This window comes from Tiliqua scincoides, chromosome 2 (genome assembly GCF_035046505.1).
Source record: "Tiliqua scincoides isolate rTilSci1 chromosome 2, rTilSci1.hap2, whole genome shotgun sequence".
NCBI classification, from domain to species: domain Eukaryota; kingdom Metazoa; phylum Chordata; class Lepidosauria; order Squamata; family Scincidae; genus Tiliqua; species Tiliqua scincoides.
In genome coordinates this window covers 97,337,023-97,357,291 of record NC_089822.1, presented here as the reverse complement: position 1 = coordinate 97,357,291, position 20,269 = coordinate 97,337,023, and the positions used below count along the sequence as shown (strand labels likewise).

General features: G+C 43.4%; 1 protein-coding gene across 1 annotated transcript in view; it reads right to left on the bottom strand.

Moving 5' to 3' along the window:
* The window catches only part of ZCCHC7 (zinc finger CCHC-type containing 7), a 181,824-nt gene extending 166,487 nt beyond the window's left edge, over positions 1-15,337 (bottom strand). The window contains exons 1-2 of the mRNA XM_066616189.1: positions 15,257-15,337; positions 4,735-5,448 (exon numbers count right to left, since the gene is read on the bottom strand). Coding sequence (XP_066472286.1) covers positions 4,735-5,428 — 694 coding nt within the window. The 5' untranslated portion in view covers positions 5,429-5,448; positions 15,257-15,337. The remainder of the gene's footprint in view (positions 1-4,734; positions 5,449-15,256) is intronic.
* Between the last annotated feature and the right edge of the window lie 4,932 nt (positions 15,338-20,269).

The following is a 20,269-nucleotide window of genomic DNA, read 5'->3' as shown; positions in this document are numbered from 1 at the left end:
GATTTTACTGTTTCAGTAGTGCATCAGGGTGACCAATTACTTCAACCACAATTTGGAGAATTGTAAACCAACCACCTATGCATATTTTCCCATTACCCCTTTGCTCCTCCACTTGTATATGGGGATTCCCTGTTTACTTCCTCTTCAAATTAAGCCACAATTGACCACAATATCTGAAAAGCTGTGCTTTGAGCAATCACTCCAAACAAGGAACACACTGTGATTTGCAATCTTGGTTAGCAGGAATCATTCAAATCACAGTTTCCCAGCTCAGGAGGGAGATATGCCCCTCATGCAAGAGGAAGAAGCACTCACCGTTCACAATCCTCCACACCATCGTTATCAGGATCATGGTTTTCATAACACAGCCAGCATCATAATTACTAGTGTATCACGGTAACAAAATGATCATGACAAACATTAAATTCAAATATAACGATAAAAGTATTCTGTGGAAGGTGGTTTCTTTGTTAGGTGTTGTTTTTATATCTATTTCATCCGTTTCTATAACTTCACTAGTAATAAACCTGAAACCTTAGTTTATTACCATATAATATCTGGTATAATATAATATATATAATAATATAATAATATAGTAAGTTTATTACCATATAATATTTGATACTTTTAATCTATAGACTGAGAACAGTAGGATACTTAAGGCTACTTCACACAATTCAAGAAAACAAACCCCTAACCCAGTGCTTCCCAAACTCCTACAAGGGAGTTAGGAACACTGTAAGTGTGTTTGGGGGAACACACATCAGCAACGCAACCCCTAGGATCATGGTGCTGCTGGGAGGGTTTTCCAACATCAGATGGAGTACTGGCCTCTGGGGAGAGGGGTTGCAGCGGCCAGCCAAGCCTCTGTAATAGTAACCAAGCCTCTGTAATAGTAAGAAATAGTAAGTAAAATACTAGTTGAAAGCCACTTCCTGCTCTTGTTGAAAAACTGAAAGTGGCTTTTGAATTTTTTTTTTTCTATTACAGAGGCTTGGGGAGCCTTGCAGAGGCATCTGCAGGGCTACCCACACTCTCTGAAGGCCAGCACTGCATTGGGTAAGTTGGGGGGGAAAAACCCTCCCCCTGGAAGCAGTGCAATCTTGGGGACTGTGTTGCTGCCTTCCCTCCCTCCCTCCCAAGGGGTCACAACTCACCAGTTTGGGAACAACTGCACTAACCATTTTTTACATGTGTGCATTAAACTTTAATGTATTCAGGCAGTAAGAGGGCGTGAACAAGCTCCTCTGCAGTATGAGGCCATTTGCTTATGTGCTTGATCCTTGCCCAGCATGGCACTAGATCTACCAGGAAGGGGTTGGCCAAGTGGACAGGGAGGGTAATTCTTCTCTGATGGAGGGGGTGCTGATGGAGCTTTGGTTCACCCCCTTCTGAAGAGGTACTACCTAGACTTCACTGTACTGGATAAGTCTCAAACCTCCCATTTATGGGCAAGGTGGTCAAGTGGGTGGCATTGCAGCGCCAGAGGGTCCTAGAGGAAATGGATTACCTGGATCCCTTCCATTCAGGCTTTGGGATAGAGACAGCCTTGGTGGATGACCTATGCAGGAACTGGAAAGGGGAAGTGTGTCCCTGTTGAACTTCTCAGCAGCTTTCAACACCATCATGGTGTCCTGGGCTGATTGACTAAGTTGGGCGTTGCAGGCACCATCTTGTGGGAGGTTCTGCTCTTACTTGGCAGATAGGTCCCACATGGTGGTGCTGGGAGATGCCTGTTTGACACCCTGGCCCTTGAGGTGTGGAGTGCCAAAGAGTTCAATCTTTTCTCCATGCTATTCAACATCTACATAAAATCAGTGAGAGGTCATCTGGGAACTTGGAGTAGGGTGCCATCAGTATGCTGATGAAACACAGCTCTACTTCTCCTTTCCACCATATACTAGCTGTTGGAGCCCTGGAGCACTGCCTGGAGACAGTCAGGATCTGGATGAGGGCTAACAAGCCAAGATTAAACCCAGAAATCCATGATGCAGATGCTAGAGCAGGGGTGTCCAAACTTTTTGGCAGGAGGGCCACTCATCTCCCTGACACTGTGTTGGGAGCCCCACAAGTGGCCCCAGGGCCAGGGATTGGGCACCCCTGTGCTAGAGTATCATCCTGCTCTGAATGGTGTTGTACTTTCTCTGAAGGAGCAGGTCAGCAGCTTGGGGGTTTCCCTGAATTTGCAGATGCTCAGTGATTCTCAGGTGACAACTTTGGCTGGGAGGGTCTTTGCACCAGCTGCAACTATACTTGGATTGTGCAGACCTGGCCCTAGTGATCCATGCCATAGTGCAGGGGTGCCCAAACCCCAGCCCTGGGGCCACTTGCAGCCCTCAAGGCCTCTCAATGTGGCCCTCAGGGAGCCCCCAGTGTCCAATGAGCCTCTGGCCCTCTGGAGATTTGTTGGAGCCCACACTGGCCCGACGCAACTGCTCTCAGCATGAGAGCAACTGTTTGACGTCTTGCATGAGCTGTGGGATGAGGGCTCCCTCCACTGCTTGCTGTTTTACATCTGTGATGCAGCAGTGGCAGTGAAGGAAAGGCCAGCCTTGCTTTGTACAAGGCCTTTTATAGGCCTTGATCTATTGCAAGACCTTCATTCATTCATATAAGTTCATCTTTAATATATTCATTTATGTAAATTTATTCAAATTTTAAATGTAAATTAATTCTTTTTTTCCCCAGCCCCCAACACAGTGTCAGAGAGATGATATGGCCCTCCTGCCAAAAACTTTGGACACCCCTGCCACAGTGGTATCAAGGTTAAATTACTGTAACACACTCTATGTGGGGCTGCTTTGAAGGTTCAGAAACCTTTTTTCACGGCTTTCCTCCAAGGTTCACCTTTTTTCACCTTTTTTCACGCCTTTCACCTTTTTTCACTCCTTTCCTCCAAGGAGCTCAGAGTGATGTACATGGTTCCTACCCTCCTTTTGTCCTCACAACAATCCTGTGAGGTCGGTGAGACAGAGAGTGATTAGTCCAAGGTCATCTAGGAAACTTCAAGGCTGAGCGGGGATCAGTGGCCTATGCAATCACTAAAGACAGGTGGTTCGGGCAGCTGCTACAGCAGCTACATTGACTGCCAACTCATTTCTGGGCCCAATTCTAGGTACTAGTTTTAACCTTCAAAGCTCTATGTGGCTTGGGGCCAGTGTATTTCTGAGTCCTCCTACTTCTGTACAATATGGCTTGACCCCTCAGGTAACTGGAGAAGGCTTCTTTTACAAGTGCCATTGTCTACGGAGGTCGGAGGGGTGGCGGCAAGAAACAGGGCCTTTTCAGTAGTGGCACCAACTTTATGGAATTCCCTCCCTCTCATTCTACAAATTGCTCCTTCCTTCGAGGCTTACCATTGGGGTTTGAAGACCCAAACAAGTCTTCTGAGTTTACAGTAACAAAAACGGCAAGATTTTACAGATTTTGTCCTTTCTTATAAGGTGTCTGCCATTGGTTTTGTGTTTTATTGTAATTATTTTAAGGTATTTTTAATGTTTTAGCTTTTTAGGGTATATTGTAAGTGTTTTAATTGGGATTTTACATTTTTCTATATCTATTGCGATTGATGACTTTCTGCAAACCACTTGGATCCCCTCATTATGAAAAGAATAAAAATTAAGTAAATAAATATTACAGGCACATGGGCCAGGAAGCCAGAATTGACTGCATTTCTCTACCATGTGCATAAGTAGTTCCAAACTCACATTCACTACCACAGAGCATGTAAAAATGCTCTTAATCATCCAAGATTGATCATCTTATGCCTGCTGAATGGGCAAAGAGGCACTTTTAAAAGTGGAGATCCTTTAGGGGGAGAGTAACTATCATTCACCACATTTCAAGTGGTTATTTGCAGTTGTTTTTCTGCAACTTTTTCACACTGTCAGCTCTTGTGGGACAGGGAACCATTTATTTATATATCGAGTAACATAAACCACTTCGTGAACTTTCTTGCTGAAAAGTTGTATATACATATTCTTAATAATAGTTCCATGTAGCTCAGTTCTCAGTTGACATTTACTGCTCCTTTTCAATTCTCTCTCTAACTCTCCTTAATTTTCAAGTTTAGTTGTAGACCAATGTCAACCATAACATTAATAAGATCAGCACTGAGGCAGCAATCCTGTATACAATTTCCTAGAAGTAAATCTCACTGAAACAAACTTATAAAGTCAGGGGTCTCCAAACCTTTCAGTACAAGGTCCACAAAGTTTATTTTACACATTTTTGCAAGCTGAAAAAATGAATGAATGAAATATAAATTAATGAATAAGTTTTATTCGGATCTTTTTTGTAACCAGCATAATATCATTCAGAACAAAAGAGAAATGTGACAAAGAAACAACGCCGTGCTTAAATTCAGAACTGATATATAGTGAAGAAAACTGTCAAATGTTAGCAAAAAACATCCGCAATAAAAATATTTTTAAGTTGCTGTAGGCTAGATAAAATCTTGTGAGGGCTGTATGTGGCCCCCGGGCCACAGTTTGGAGACCCCTGTTCTAAGTGAACATGCAAAGAATTGCACTGTGAATACTCTTTTACTATTCAAACACGTCCATATCTGCCTTTACTTAAAATACCTTACAAAAGTACAGTTCTTTTGTGGTAGTAATCTTTTTTTATTTTGAACATGCATAACAGTTTCTTTTTTATCATTTCCCTCTTGACAGCTATATCTCCCTAATATTTCTTAACTCTATTAGGCGTTAGCCACAAAAATATACTGACCTTCACTAGCTGAAGTTCCACAGCCCTCAAGGTTTAAGAGAATACTGTTATCTTTGTCATCTCGATCACCTCCCAAGAGCATCCAGCTCTCCACATTGTCACTTTCAGAGACTATGCTTGCCACATCATCTGCTTCTTCATCATTAGAGCTGTCTTCTATTACTAAGATCTTGTGTATCATGTGAACACCATCACGGTGAAAACAGACAGACTGTTGATTAGTCCTTCTCTTTTTCCTTGAAGTGTCTGCAGCTGATTCCTTTGAATTAAGGGTAACCAAAGAAGAACCCCTAGAAAAGTTTGGCGAGACTGATTCAGTAAGATTGTATGTCCTTCCAAGCACTGGGGACTCCAGTGCTGTTAGCTTCTGGGCTTTGCTTTTATAAACACTATCTTCATCAGGGGTATCAGATAAGTCGACAACATCTGGACTATCCGAAATGCGGATGTTATCACTATCAGAAATTACAACAAAGTTATTTCTTTCATCTTGCTTATTCGCTGAATCCTGCTTCTCCAGAGGTCTAGCTTCTTCCGTTTCTTCTCGCCCATTGACATTCTCAAGGTCCTGTGCATAATGGACTTGACTGTAAAGATGAAATTCTATCTCGCTATCAACACTTGTCTCACTAGAGGATTCTTCCCCATAAAGATAATCTTCAAATGCTTCTATATCTTCATAGCCACCGAACATTGTGGAAAGTATGTCCACACCTAGTAAAAATCAAAACCCAAAACAATCAATGATACTAAGCAAACCCACACAGAAATTAATAAAATTAATCCCTTTCATCCTTAGCCTTTAATACAGATTTCATCCATTCTTCAAGAAAAAAAACTGTCAAGTGAATATCTTCACTGTCTGCTTTTAATTTGAACAAAATTCTTAGCAAAATAATATCTTGCATGATCTGCATTTACAATACTCACACACAAAAAAACCAATCCCCAGTGGGCCCAGAGAGAAGCCATATTAGCCATCTATTCCAAATGGCTCTTAGACAAATATTATGACATGGGACTATGCTACAACCATTGAAATCAGTGAGCCAGCAAGCTGGAACTAAATGATGATGATTTTATTCTAGTACCAACTCAAACTGTTGAAGCTTCTATAGCTGTGGTTCTCAAACTTTTAGCACCAGGACCAACTTTATCAAATGAAAGTCTGTCAGGACCCACTGGAAATGATGTCATGATCAGAAGTTACATCATCAAGCAGGAAAATTTTTAACAATCCAAGGTTGCTATCCTATCCACACATACCCAGGAGTAAGTCCCATTTACTATCATTGTTAAAAGCATATACATAGTAGCCTGTTAAAAGTACAGATCTGTCACATTTCCCCAAATGCAGTAACATAACATGGGAGCATAGTCTATTATATTAAAAATAAAATATCAAAACGAATGGGAACCCAGCTGGTGGGTCCCGACCATAAGAACATAAGAACAGCCCCACTGGATCAGGCCATAGGCCCATCTAGTCCAGCTTCCTGTATCTCACAGCGGCCCACCAAATGCCCCAGGGAGCACACCAGATAAAAGACCTCATCCTGGTGCCCTCCCTTGCATCTGGCATTCTGACATAACCCATTTCTAAAATCAGGAGGTTGCGCATACACATCATGGCTTGTACCCCATAATGGATTTTTCCTCCAGAAACTTGTCCAATCCCCTTTTAAAGGCGTCTAGGCTAGACTCCATCACCACATCCTGTGGCAAGGAGTTCCACAGACCGACCACACGCTGAGTAAAGAAATATTTTCTTTTGTCTGTCCTAACCCGCCCAACACTCAATTTTAGTGGATGTCCCCTGGTTCTGGTATTATGTGAGAGTGTAAAGAGCATCTCCCTATCCACTCTGTCCATCCCCTGCATAATTTTATATGTCTCAATCATGTCCCCCCTCAGGCGTCTCTTTTCTAGGCTGAAGAGGCCCAAACGCCGTAGCCTTTCCTCATAAGAAAGGTGCCCCAGCCCCGTAATCATCTTAGTCGCTCTCTTTTGCACCTTTTCCATTTCCACTATGTCTTTTTTGAGATGCGGCGACCAGAACTGGACACAATACTCCAGGTGTGGCCTTACCATAGATTTGTACAACGGCATTATAATACTAGCCGTTTTGTTCTCAATACCCTTCCTAATGATCCCAAGCATAGAATTGGCCTTCTTCACTGCCGCCGCACATTGGGTCAACACTTTCATCGACCTGTCCACCACCACCCCAAGATCTCTCTCCTGATCTGTCACAGACAGCTCAGAACCCATCAGCCTATATCTAAAGTTTTGACCAACAGTTTGAGAAACACTGTAGAATCTATAGAACTCTATAGTAGAACTACTGATAAGTTTCCATGTACGTGAAGCCTACTATGCCCAGAATCCAGCACATATATGAGGAGGAACTTCTACAAAAATAAGGGAAATTTTTTTCCCTTTCAGCAGGAGCCTGTCATTCCTCATCAGGAGCAACTTCCAAGGGCTCCATCCTCATGGGAGGTGCTGGGGGGGGGGTGACTTCTAGAAGAAAAAGATTTAAAGGCCCTGTGAGCAAGCCAAACACTGTACTTTAGATTCTGCCCTACACTGCAGAACAAAGTGTGCACTAAGCACACACCAAATTCATCACACACAACATTTTACAATCTATAGTATATTTAAACTTCCTAAATCCACATACCCTTCTTTACCATTTCCTCAATTCAAGTTTTTTCCCCTTCCGACTTAAAAAAAAGAGCAATAGGACCATTCTCATTTAAAAGAGGCAGTGCTCACAGAAAAACCCAGACAGAGAATTGATCACTGCTAACTTCTCAGACTTCCAATGCAGATGAGAAGCTAAACATTACGTAAATCAACTTATGCTGCAATCCTATACATGCTTTCATGGGAGTAAGATTCAAAAACCATAATGGGGCTTACTTCTGAATATACAACCACCTCCAACTCATATAAGAGTAGCCCTGCTGGATCAGACCAAAGGTCCATCCAGTCAAGCATCCTTGTTCTCACAGTGACCAACCACATCTCGCTGGGATGCCCAGGAGTGTGGCATGAAGACAACAGACCTCTTCCACCTTCCCTTCAGCTACCATGAAGCATACGAAGAATGTCTTCAATATCTGAATCTACCATAAGAATGAACAATTACTACTTATGCAAGTATATATATTGGCAACCTTCAGTCTCGAAAGACTATGGTATCGCGCTCTGAATGCTGGTTCTGGCACAGCGTCTAGTGTGGCTGAAAAGGCCAATCCGGGAGTGACAATCCCTTCCACACCGGGAGCAAGTGCAGTCTGTCCCTGGTCTGTCTCCCTGGCTATGGGCCTTCCTTCTTTGCCTCTTTGCCTCAGACTGTTGGCAAAGTGTCTCTTCAAACTGGGAAAGGCCATGCTGCACAGCCTGCCTCCAAGCGGGCCGCTCAGAGGCCAGGGTTTCCCACTTGTTGAGGTCCATCCCTAAGGCCTTCAGATCCCTCTTGCAGATGTCCTTGTATTGCAGCTGTGGTCTACCTGTAGGGCGCTTTCCTTGCACGAGTTCTCCATAGAGGAGATCCTTTGGGATCCGGCCATCATCCATTCTCACCACATGACCAAGCCAACGCAGGCGTCTCTGTTTCAGCAGTGAATACATGCTAGGGATTCCAGCACGTTCCAGGACTGGAACGTAGTGCCTGTTATGCAAGTAGTGTTATGTTATGCCTGTTATGCAAGTAGTGCCTGTTTATCCACGGATTTTTCATCCACAGATCTGGCTCAGTGTGAGTCCCCCTGACCTGCATTGAGACAGACTTGGCTCCACCTGAACCCTCCGAAGGGGACCGGAGTGAGCTCTGATTATCTGCAATTTTTGATATCAGCAAGGGGTTCGAAAATGGATCCCTCGCAGATACTGAGGCTGTACCTGTACTGTCTTAATGTATCTCACAAAAAAGTATATTATGACAGCCTGAAACACCTAATTATTCTCCAGTGATTCTTAACTGAAATAATACAGAACCATGTCTGGAATAAATGTCAAACCAGTCAGCACTGGAAATTAGAAATTGCCCCCCCCCCCGCCAAAGCAGGTAGCAAAATGTACAAAACAGTGCAACACTCTTCGACATGAACTTTTTAAAATGGAAAAAATCCTTTGGATACACTTAGTTCACTGCTAACTGAACTATTGTCAATTATCAAGCTAATAGTTTTCCACCAGAAGCTTCCTGCTTCATTTTGCAGACAGCTCTGTTTGTATCCTTGTGCTGCTCAAAATTCCAGTATACTAAGATATTTTAAAGATTTGAACTTCACCTTTTGATCAAAACATCCTCCAACAGTTTACAATGTAGTACAATACAAGCAATTCATTCATAGTGTAGCAGTGGGATAGCCAAGAAACATATTGGGAGAGCATGTGTTCCTGGCATTGCCCGTTTTAACAGGTTTACAGAAAGACCAGGAAAAACAGTGCCCCCCTCTAGAAAGTATGCTGCAGGTACCACTAGATGCTAACAGGGGTCCTGGCTTGTCTCCTGGGGATGGAACAGTGAAAAGGGATGCCAGTGGGAAGAGTGGGCTATTCTGTAGCATAGCAGTAGAGCTCATGCTTTGCATGCAGAAGTCCTAGGTTCAGTAATCAATATTTTCAGGTGGAGCAGAGAAAGAAAACTCGCTAGAGTTAAAGATGGTTTTTGGACAGTCTCTGCCAGTCAGTATAGCAAACCAAATGGATCAATAGTCTGACTGTATAATATAACACAGTTCCAAATGAACATATGCCTTAAGAGAAAACGGTCTAAAACTGCTTTTGTATGGTTTCTTCAAGGCTATGCAAGACTAAGTTACTCAGAAAGTGCCCACAAATCCACTCACAAGGAGCAAGTGCCACCAATCCTATGGCAAGGAGGACTCTCAGCAGACTCGTACGTATTTCCTCTCTTACCCAAACCTCATCACAAATAAGGAAAGGCCTCTCTTTTGAACTTCCTGACACACTAGAAAATTCAAGGAAAGATAAGCATCTGCTTGTGCTTTTAACAGCTGGAAGTGGGCACTGAGGTTGCAGAGATGCAACATTGTGTTTGCAGGTCCCTCTTGCCTAACCTATGGCTCAAACCAGGATGGCTCAATTGCCAGTACATAAAATCACAAATATCAAACCAAAACAATGATGTGATATGAATAATGATCAATGGATAACATGTGATAGTACAAGTGAGTGATGCTTAGAGACTTCTGACCAGCAATGGCTCACATATGTGATGGCCACTGCTGGTCCCTGTTGACCCCCCGCCCCAGCCTCTGTAGTCGAGCTTTTTGGCTTGTTCATCTCCCCCCCACCCTCAGCCTCCAAAGCCGAGACTTTTCTGAACTTCACAGAGGCAACTTGCATTCGCACCCTGCCTCTACAAGGTTCAGACTAGCCATTTTGGCCAAAAACACGTGACTTACGGTTTCCTGGGAAACCGGAAGTTATGTGTTTTCACCCCAAATGGGTATTCTGAGCCATGTAGAGGTAGTGTGTAGATGCGTGCAGCCTCTGCAAGGCTCAGAAAAGCCTCCAGAGGTGAGGGGAACAGCGCTCCCCTCACCTTCAGAGACTTCTTATAACGTCAAGCCTCACTTGGTGACAGAGGTGCCAGTCTGCATCCCGGTCACTAAGCAACACACAACTGTAGTTACCAACCTGTCCACAATAAAAGCAAAAAAAAAAAAAAAAATTGTTTCAGAAACAGGGGTTGTCACAGTGAATAAAAATGTGAATGCTTTACAGTGCAACAGAAACTGTGAAGCGTTAGACAATGAGATCACTGTAACTTTAACCCAATGACACTGCCTTAGAGTGTGGGTCTGCTGACAGGGCCTGTCCTATGTCTTCACTTTTCATAGGACATCCAAGAGTTTCAGGCACTTAATAATAAATTTCATCTGACAGGTTTTTTCAAACATCAATCATAGGACTCTAATAAAAAAGCACTTTCCGTATTTTTTAACACACAAAACCCATAAACTGCAATGGCACTAGCAAGCAGAGGCTGAACTTCCATATCTTAACTAAAGCTAACGGGCCCTGGCACTATAATGGCAGGTGGCTTGCAGCTCAAAAGAACACAATGCATGCTGGGAGGGACTTAATTTTCCACACTTTGGGCTCATTCATATGAGCCTTAGCCTGTGAGGGTATTTCTCACAGGAAATGCCTAGAGTTAATAACCACCCCTTCATACAAAGAAGATGAGTAAGGTGGTTATTGACTCAAGGCTATCAAGTCAAGCCATATTGCCATACTATACAGATGTAGCAGGACAATCTTTATGAACCAGTGTTAGATGAAGACAAGGATATGCCTGCGATTAAATGTCTGATTCTCACTATTTAGTCATAGTGCTCAGATGCCAAGGATGACGACATCTAAAATTAGTACAGTGAAAATTGTAACTCTTTTAAGCATTACATTTATACTATTCATGGTTACAAAGGCAAACTTGAAAACTGGTCTGCAGCGTAGAATTTGAGAGATAAAAAAAGAAAAGAAAAACACACCAAAACACACTACCTAAAGATTTGCAGAAATAATTTTAAGGATAGATTTATAGCTAGAGAAAAATATAAACAAGGGTGATTGTCTACTCTAGACAGAAACATCTCATGATATAGAGATGGAAAGTAATCCATGTCTCTCGCAAGCTGCAACTCTGAAGTCATTTACGATACAGTCCTGCTATTGAAACTACAACTGTCTAAGAGAAGCAGCTTCTGTAACCATAAGGACAACAAAAGTGATAGAAAACAGCATGAGTGTCTGCCAGAAATTCTTAGAGGTTTATAACACATCTAGAGAAAAGGAGTCAGTTTGATATATTTTGTTGGAGGGTATTATTTCAGTGATATATTTTAGTGTATTAAAAAGCCCTTTTATAACTATTAAGGACAGAGCATAAATACTGTAGTTCCTTTTACAGATGAGTAAAAGCTAAGGATGAGAGAATTGCTTGCCCAAGGCCATCCAGGGGTTTAGCAAGGATTTGAATTTTATAATTTTACTTTTGCTACAGTACAGTTCAAGTCCACCATATGGAGGCTTTCAAGACCACCTCTTCATCAATGAAACACTGAAATGCTTCTAATACTATAGAACAGCCATTTTCAACCACTGTGCCATGGCATACTGGTGTGCCATGAATGGTCTGCAGGTGTGCCATGGGAGTTTGGGAGAGGGTCATTTATTAGTAGGGTCATTGGGGGATGTAGCCCCCCACCAACAGTATGGTGTGCCTTGTCAATTGTCAAAAAACTGATGGTGTGCCCTGACAATTTTAGTACCTTGTCAGTGTGCCGTGAGATGGAAAAGGTTGAAAATCACTGCTATAGAAACTAGAGAAAATTGGTTAAATAAAAGGTACTTGGCCATCTATTCTTTCTTTGTTTTAGAGCAATGGATATCTATTACAAACTGAAGAAGGGCAGGATCACCAGCAATATAAAAATGTGATTGCCTTTCACCAAGGCAACTATGAGACAACAAATCCTTTGAAATTCACACTCTCAGGGTCATGTACAGAGACCCTTCCATGAATGGAAGTGCAATCTATAAACTCAAGCTATGGTACCTCCAAGAACAGAAGGAGTGCTCCTCTCACGTAAAGGGTCCCTTGCGCTCACACAAAAACCCTTCTCACAAACTGAAAGCTTCTAAATTTTTGGAGGGAGCTTGCATTCATAGACACTTTACATTGGAAGTGATCCTTAACTTTTTTTTCCAGAACCAAAAGGAAGGTAAAGTTATTACATTTGTAACTTGCATGGATTATGTTGGGAGTTAGGGTATGTCCTTAGAAACCTTATTGATAGTTTCGTTCACATATTTTGTGAAGGCAGAATCAAGTCCTGCTTTGCATTTAAGAATATACATTTGATTAAGGAGGAGGGTTTGTTCAGAGCAACAGCAAACATGATTCTCTTAGCTTTCTTCCCCCAAATCAGAACTTGTTAATGAAATACATTTGCCAACTTGCTAAAGCAATTTTCAAAACTATACTAACCAACACTTTAATTAGTGAACTGTATGTTTAACAGTTAAAACTATTTACAACAATAAGACTAAATACCCATGGTTATGCTGCAGCCTGATCACACTAATAATCCATGTGATGCCCCACTAACACAGTTACTCACCATAATTTACCAGAACAACAAATCTAGTTGAGAAATGAGAAAAATCTGTATCCAGTTATAGAGACAAATTCCAAAAGAGTAGCAAAAATTTGTAACAAAAAGTCCTGCTTCAACTAAATGATTAGCAAATATATTTTGTTAACAAGCTATCATACCCCAAACCGTATTTCACTAAGATAACATGAAGCAGTCAGCAATAGGGCCCATACATTATTCTATATTACATACACACAAGTACAGTATTTACTGAAGTCTCCAATCCAAAAATTCAACCTCTGCCATAAAGTTGACAACCTTCAGCATGGTAAGTTCTCTTACATACTCAGTGGTCCCTCCCCACTTGCCTATGACAACAACTCTGGCCTATCTCGCAGAGCTGTTGTGAAGGAACACAGTTATTGTATACAATGCACTCGGAATACTAAGAACATAAGAAGAGCCCCACTGGATCAGGCCATAGGCCCATCTAGTCCGACTTCCTGTATCTCACACTGGCCCACCAAATGCCCCAGGGAGCACACCAGATAACAAGAGACCTCATCCTGGTGCCCTCCCTTGCATCTGGCATTCTGATGTCACCCATTTCTAAAATCAGAAGGTTGCACATAACCATTATCACTTGAAACCCGTAATGGATTTTTCCTCCAGAAACTTGTCCAATCCCCTTTTAAAGGCATCTAGGCCAGATGCCATCACCACATGCTGTGGCAAGGAGTTCCACAGACCAACCACATTCTCTTTTGTCTGTCCTAACTGCATAATTTTGTATGTCTCAATCATGTCCCCTGTCAGGCACCTCTTTTCTAGGCTGAAGAAGCCCAAATGCTGTAGCCTTTCCTCATAAAGCAGGTGCCCCAGCCCAATAATCATCTTAGTCACTCCCTTTTGCACCTTTTCCATTTCCACTATGTCCTTTTTGAGATGTGGCGACCAGAACTGGACACAATACTCCAGGTGTGGCCTTACCATCAATTTGTACAACAGCATTATAATATTAGCCGTTTTGTTCTCAATACACTTTCTAATGATCCCAAGCACAGAATTGACCTTCTTTACTGCCGCTGCACATTGGGTTGACACTTTCATTGAGCTGTCCACCACCACCCCAAGATCCCTCTCCAGATCTGTCACAGACAGCTCGACAGCAACAGACAGACAGCAACATACTGTACTTGAAATGTCCGTATAGAAATGCTATGCATTATGCACACAGATGAATATATAATATCCAACATGTGTGTTGTCCAAGCATCCAATGAGATCTTCATAAATCTTTCTCAACCCAGTTTGGAGATTCTACACATTGAACCTAAGCACTGCCAACCAGCATTGACAATACCCTAAATGGGTCACATTCTCTAATTCAGCATAGGGTGGCTTCATCATATGCTGGCATACTATGCGGCAGGGGGTTGTCTCTTTCCACACATTGGAACAGGTAGAACACAGTTCCCACTCTTTACTCTCAAAAATTGTAAGACTCTCACATGTATTGATTCTTTGACCATATACAAAGTGGGTTTTTTTTTTCTGACCAAAGTGTTAAATAAAGGACCTAATAGCAATGCACTTCTGATGGATGTTTTTCCCCTTCTACAAGGAAGCAGCTCAAAAAGAAAAGCCCCCCATACTTAAAGTCAAATGATTTTGAGCATGTTTCTTAAACACATGTGCCTTGAGCACTCTAACATACATACCTTTGAGCATGTGTCTTAAACACATGTCTCGAGCACTTAAAGACTTAACATGTCTTCAGCATACGGGTCTTTGAGCACTCTAAGACAGATGTTAAGTCTTTAAGTGTTGAAGACGTGTCTTGAGCACTCAAAGACACATGTTCAAGCGTGTGTGCCTTCAACACACGTGTCCTGAACACTCAAAGACACGTATTCAAACGCGTGTGCCTTCCACACACGTGTCTTGAGCACTCAAAGACGCGTGTTCAAACGCATGTGTCTTCAACACACTCTAAGACATGTCCTTGGACGTGTGTCTTCAACACACGTGTCTTGTGCACTCCAAGACGCATGCCTCTGAGCACATGTCTTAAAGACAGGTTTCTTGAGCACTGTGCCCTCTGAGTATGGGCAAAGTGTCACCCCAGCAAAAGAAGCACCTTATCCAAATTAAAGACATAGCAGAAGTACCCACGGGAGGCTTAAGAGCCTCCTCCTCCTCTGAGGCTGCCCAAGCAGACGAGTGTGGCTGGCGGCAGCCCTGCCAGGAGAAGGGCAACGTGTGGAGGAACAGGCGGGGGGGAGAGGCGAGAGTTGTTACTGCCCAGCTGGCTTGAGGGGGGGGCGACTGGGGGGAGGGGACCTGCTGCGCTCTCGCGCTCCCTCAACCGCGTTACTCACTGGCGCTGCCTGCTGCGACCAGGAAACCCCTCGCGACCGGAACCAGCGCGGCTGACGACCCTCCCCTTCGCCTCCTCTTCCCCCCCACTGCTTCCGCCCGCTGAGAGAAGTGGAAAGGAGGCGGGACGAGTGCAAACCCATGCCGGGAACACTGCGCCTGCGCTCCGAGGGCCGTGGGAGCAAGGGCGCGTGCGCAGACGTGATCCTCGCCCGCGCCTCTCATTGGCTTCCCTGCCTCGTGGTCCCGGGGAGAGCCAGTGACGTCACGTGGGTGCCTGGCTCTGTGCAGGGAGAGAGGGCGGCAGAAGTGCTTTCCCCCCCAGCTACAAAATGCACCCTCCCTATCGGCTACAGTGGGTCTGACCGGACTTGGGGTGCAATCCTAGCCACATTTACCTGGGAGTAAGCCCCATTGACTATAATGGGGCTTACTTCTGAGTAGACATGCATAGGAGTGGGCTGTGAGGCTAGCCACCCTCCTCTAATTTTTTTGCCTGAAATGTGCCTCCCAGAAGCAGTTGGTGGTGACACCATCATCACATCGCCACCAGTTATTTCTGGGTGCCACGCTGCAGCCGTAGTCACCACAGCTACCTGGGGAGTGGGGGGCTGCAGCCTTGGCCCTATACTGTACTTGAGCCTCTGATTATTGTTCCTACATGTAGAACTCTACATTTGTGTCCATTGAACTTTGGGCCCAATTCTATCCAACTTTCCAGCTCCGGTGTAGCCACAGGGCAGGTAAGGGAACACATGTTGCCACACCTTGAGGAGCCCCTGTGACTGCCCCTCCATCACAGAATGCAACGCACACCCCACTGGCCCAGCTGCACCAGCACTGGAAAATTGGATAGGACTGGGCCCTTAATTTTGTTAATAGGGGCCCACTGGTGGAAACTGTCAAAATATTGGTAGTTTTAAATCCCAACTCTCTCTCTTTCAGAGCATTAGCCATTCCCCACCGAACTCCCACTTTGTATAATCTGCAGTTTTGATAATCTATCCCAGGTGTGTCAAACTCATTTCATGCAGAGGGCCAAATAGCACTCATGATGCCTGCTGAGGGCCGGAGGTGATGTCATTACACAGGAAGTGATGTCATTAAACAGGTCAAAACCAGAAATAAACACTCTGTTCTCATGTAGAAACTCATTGGCTGCTAATGACAGGAGAGAAAATACAGAAATCTTGATCATATTTCAAGATATGGGAGAGCCCAATTATCATGCTGGCCACCCTTTCAGCACTGTCACCTCAGTATTGTTCAGAAGCTGAGAGTCCAAGGGCCAGATAAAAAGCTTCTGAGGGCCGCATCTGGCCCCCGGGCCTTATGTTTGACACCCTTGATCTATCCAATCATACAGATCATTTATAAACATGTTGAGCAATACAGGGCCCAAAAATGGAACCCTGTGGCACTCCACTTGATACCTCCCTCTAGGCTGAGGTAGAGAGCTATTTAATAGCACACACTGGGAACAGTTATTCAACCAGCTTTCAGTCCACCTAAGAGTGGTATCATTGGGAGAGACCTGTTTAGTGGAGCTTTTTAAAATAGTTCGAGTTTGATTACATCTTTACCCTCAGGGAAGTGTAGAGGGTCTTAAAACTGCACTTGTCGACCCCCTGAAAAGAAAATCACCCTTGATCTCACCGTGTTGGGCAATTAAGTGACCACTCTCTAATCTCCCACCTTTGGGCATGTACTGATGACCCAAACTCAATAATATGTGGGGGAAATAAATTAGGATGAGACTGAAATCAGGATCAATTTCAGTCTGACTTCTGATCCAAGGTTGTAACAGAAACAGTCTTGGTCACCCTAGTTGATGTCCAGTTCCCAGTATAGGTTAACCCATTTCTGCCCAGGCCACAGGTGTACACATTTAATCTCTGTTGCATATATGAAATGTTGGGCAGAAATGGTTTAAGGGGAGTATGATCCTCTTGATTCTGCATTTTTTGATATTGTCGACCATGGAGCACCTTCATGTGGGGCTCGGATGCCCTGTTTTCCAGTTGTTCCCCTTCTTCTTGGAGAGCAGATACTAGACCAGGGATTTTCAACCAAGTGTGCCTTGGCACACTGATGTGGCACAAATGGTCTGTGGGAGTCTGGGGGAAAGGTCATTTATTAGTAGGGCCAAAGGGGGTTTGAGCCCCCCACCAGCAGCATGATTGTGCCTTATCAGTTGCCAAAAAACTGATTATGCAGCTTGACAATTTTAGCTGTCAGTGTGCCATGAGATGAAAAAGTTCTAGAATCACTGTTCTAGACTATGGTACTAGGGGACTCCTGCACAACACCGTGGCCTTTGCTTTTGGTGTTCCACCAGAATAAATTTTGTCTCCCAGGTTATTCAACATCTATTGGGAAGGTTATACACAATTTGGGATTAAATGTCAAACTATGCAGATGAAAGACAGACATATCCTGCTCTATATTTAGAGACTGTGGAGGTCCTGAGCCCTCGTCTAGAGTCAGTGATTGACTGGATAAGGGCAAACAAGTTGAAATTAAATCTGGACCAGATTAGTTAGGTAGTTGATCTGCAATTTAGAAAATGAATTGTCAATCTGCTCTTAATGGGATTGCACTCTGATTAGATATGATCTATCAGATATTATAATTGTAATTAAGGGCCCAATCCTATCCATATTTCCAGTGCTGATGCAGCCGAAGTGTAGCCCCAAGGTATGGGAACAAATGTTCCCTTACCTTGAGGAGTTCTCTGTGACTGCCCCTCTCACTGCAGGATGCAGCAAACACCCTTTTGGCATGGCTGTATCAGCGCAAAAAAGTTGGATAGGATTGGGCCCTAAGAATACTTATGGACCGCTTTTCAACAAAAAGTAGTTCACAAAGCAGTTTACACAGCTATACTGTAAAATAAATGTAGATATGCCATTTGGAGTTGCAAGCAGAAAGCAATTCATTTTGCAGACAAACCTGCTGGTTAGGTGAAAAGACTTATTCTGGAGCAGGAAAGATCAGTGACCAATCACCTAGGTAAGCAAACCAAAAGATTGGTGGACCTGCTTGTGCCCCAGGAGATCTGGAGTTTTCAAGCGAAAGAGGTTGGTTCAGATTCTGGAACATCCCTTGTTTAAATTTCTCCCCAACATTGCATATACACAACAGGGATGAAATGTGTACACCTCTGAGCTGGGCAAAAATAGGTTAAAACCTCCTGCACACTACCCATCCTGAAGTCCTGTAACAATATGAGTAGGAACAAAAATGTGATTCTTGAGAAAACATTGGGTTCAAAAGGATTTTATTTCCCTTTATTTACATTAGCACTAATGAATTGTTTTGTTTTGATAGTTCCTTGCCCCCCTCAGTCTTTTTTTTCCAGAAGAATGTCCCTTAAGGAACACTCAGTGATAGTTCATCAGGCAAACATGTGAATGGCTGACATTATGTAATGCTTTGACATTTGGCATTCCCATGGTATCCCACAACCAATGCAGAATAAGCTGTCAGAGCATGAAATTGGGATTTTTACATATTCTTAATGTACAGATGTCAGCCTGAAAACCATTCACTGGGGCTAAGATTATGGTCTTTGTTTCACTCCATTCATATGTGCAAATCTGTTTGGGTGTTTGTTTTGTTTCGAGACAAACTTTAAAGAAATAATTTAAGTTGTTAGCTGCACCACAACAGCAGAGTTTACTTTAAGGAAAAGGTGTAAAAAAAACAAGATCAATTCATAAATCCAAAGCACCAGCATCACCATACAGATTTAGCACCTGTGATGCTGGCATACTATGTGAGTGAATGCTAGATTCATATTGGAAATATCCTCAGTGACCCATTTGCTGGTGTCAAATTTATCCACTGGTTCCAAAACAAAAGTGTGCAATTCTATGTTATAAAAGAATGGCCTAATCTGAGGAGAGAATTAGTATTTCCAAAAATAAAGTTGCATTGGAAGAAAGACTATGAAAATGAATCCACCCAAGGTTCTAACAACACAACCCTATGCATGTCTACTCAGAAGTAAGGTGTGTGCAAACTGCTCATGGCTAAGTGCCCCCTCCCCATGTTTGTGGGGGAAGGATATCAGCTTATGGGGTTTCTCTTGCAAACAACTATGTACTTCCCGGCTGCTTCCTGGCCTCCTTTTAGGAAGTTAATTAGTAATGTAAGAAATCATTCACACATACAGGATTAGAGCTCTGAGAGTAATATTTGGCCTTACACAAGAAGATCATTTTTGATAAGCAAAGCACACTGGAATCATCTGAGAAAATAACTGATAAATTTGATTCTGGAATATTTTCTGTTATAGTCCACTTTGCTCCCCTTCTAAAGATTACTTTCTCTTGTGAATTATGTTAATCATTGGAACGGACATAGCTGAATAGCAAGTAGAAACGCCAAAGTGAGTTCTCAATGTATTTACTGAGAACTTTTGCACTTCTGTTGCTGATAAACTGTGTGTGTATGTAGTAAAGCTAATAACAGCCGAATCCTAACATGTTCTGGCTCAGCCAGGTTGCATGGCCTGTGTTGTATGCCAGCGCAGGTTAGGAGGCGGCTGGAGACTTCTCGGGGTTATGGGATATTTTTCCTCTTACTCCAAATAATGCCCAGCCTGCCCCTTGGGGTTTCTTGGATCCATGCCAGCTATATAGCTGGCACAAAACCAAGAAGCCTGGTGTATGCTGGGACGGGGGGGGTTAGGGTGTGGAGGAGGTCATCACCAATCCTGCCCCACTCACAGGTCTGATCTGCCCCCTGTCCTCCCCTCCCCTCCCTAGAAATCCCCCTTCCTGCCTTCCCACCAGCCTCCCCACTAACCTCCTGGCACAACCTTACTTGTGACATCCAACAGAATGCCTGGATGTGGTGTTGGCTGGGCAGCGCAGGCCTCCCCACTGGCACAGCCTACTCTCTGAGTGAATAGTGGCTGCTGTGCTGGCTGTAGTTGGAGTCTGGATCATGCTCTAATTTTTTTTTTTTAAACCAGCAACACCAAAAAGCACAAGTGATTCCTTCCAAAT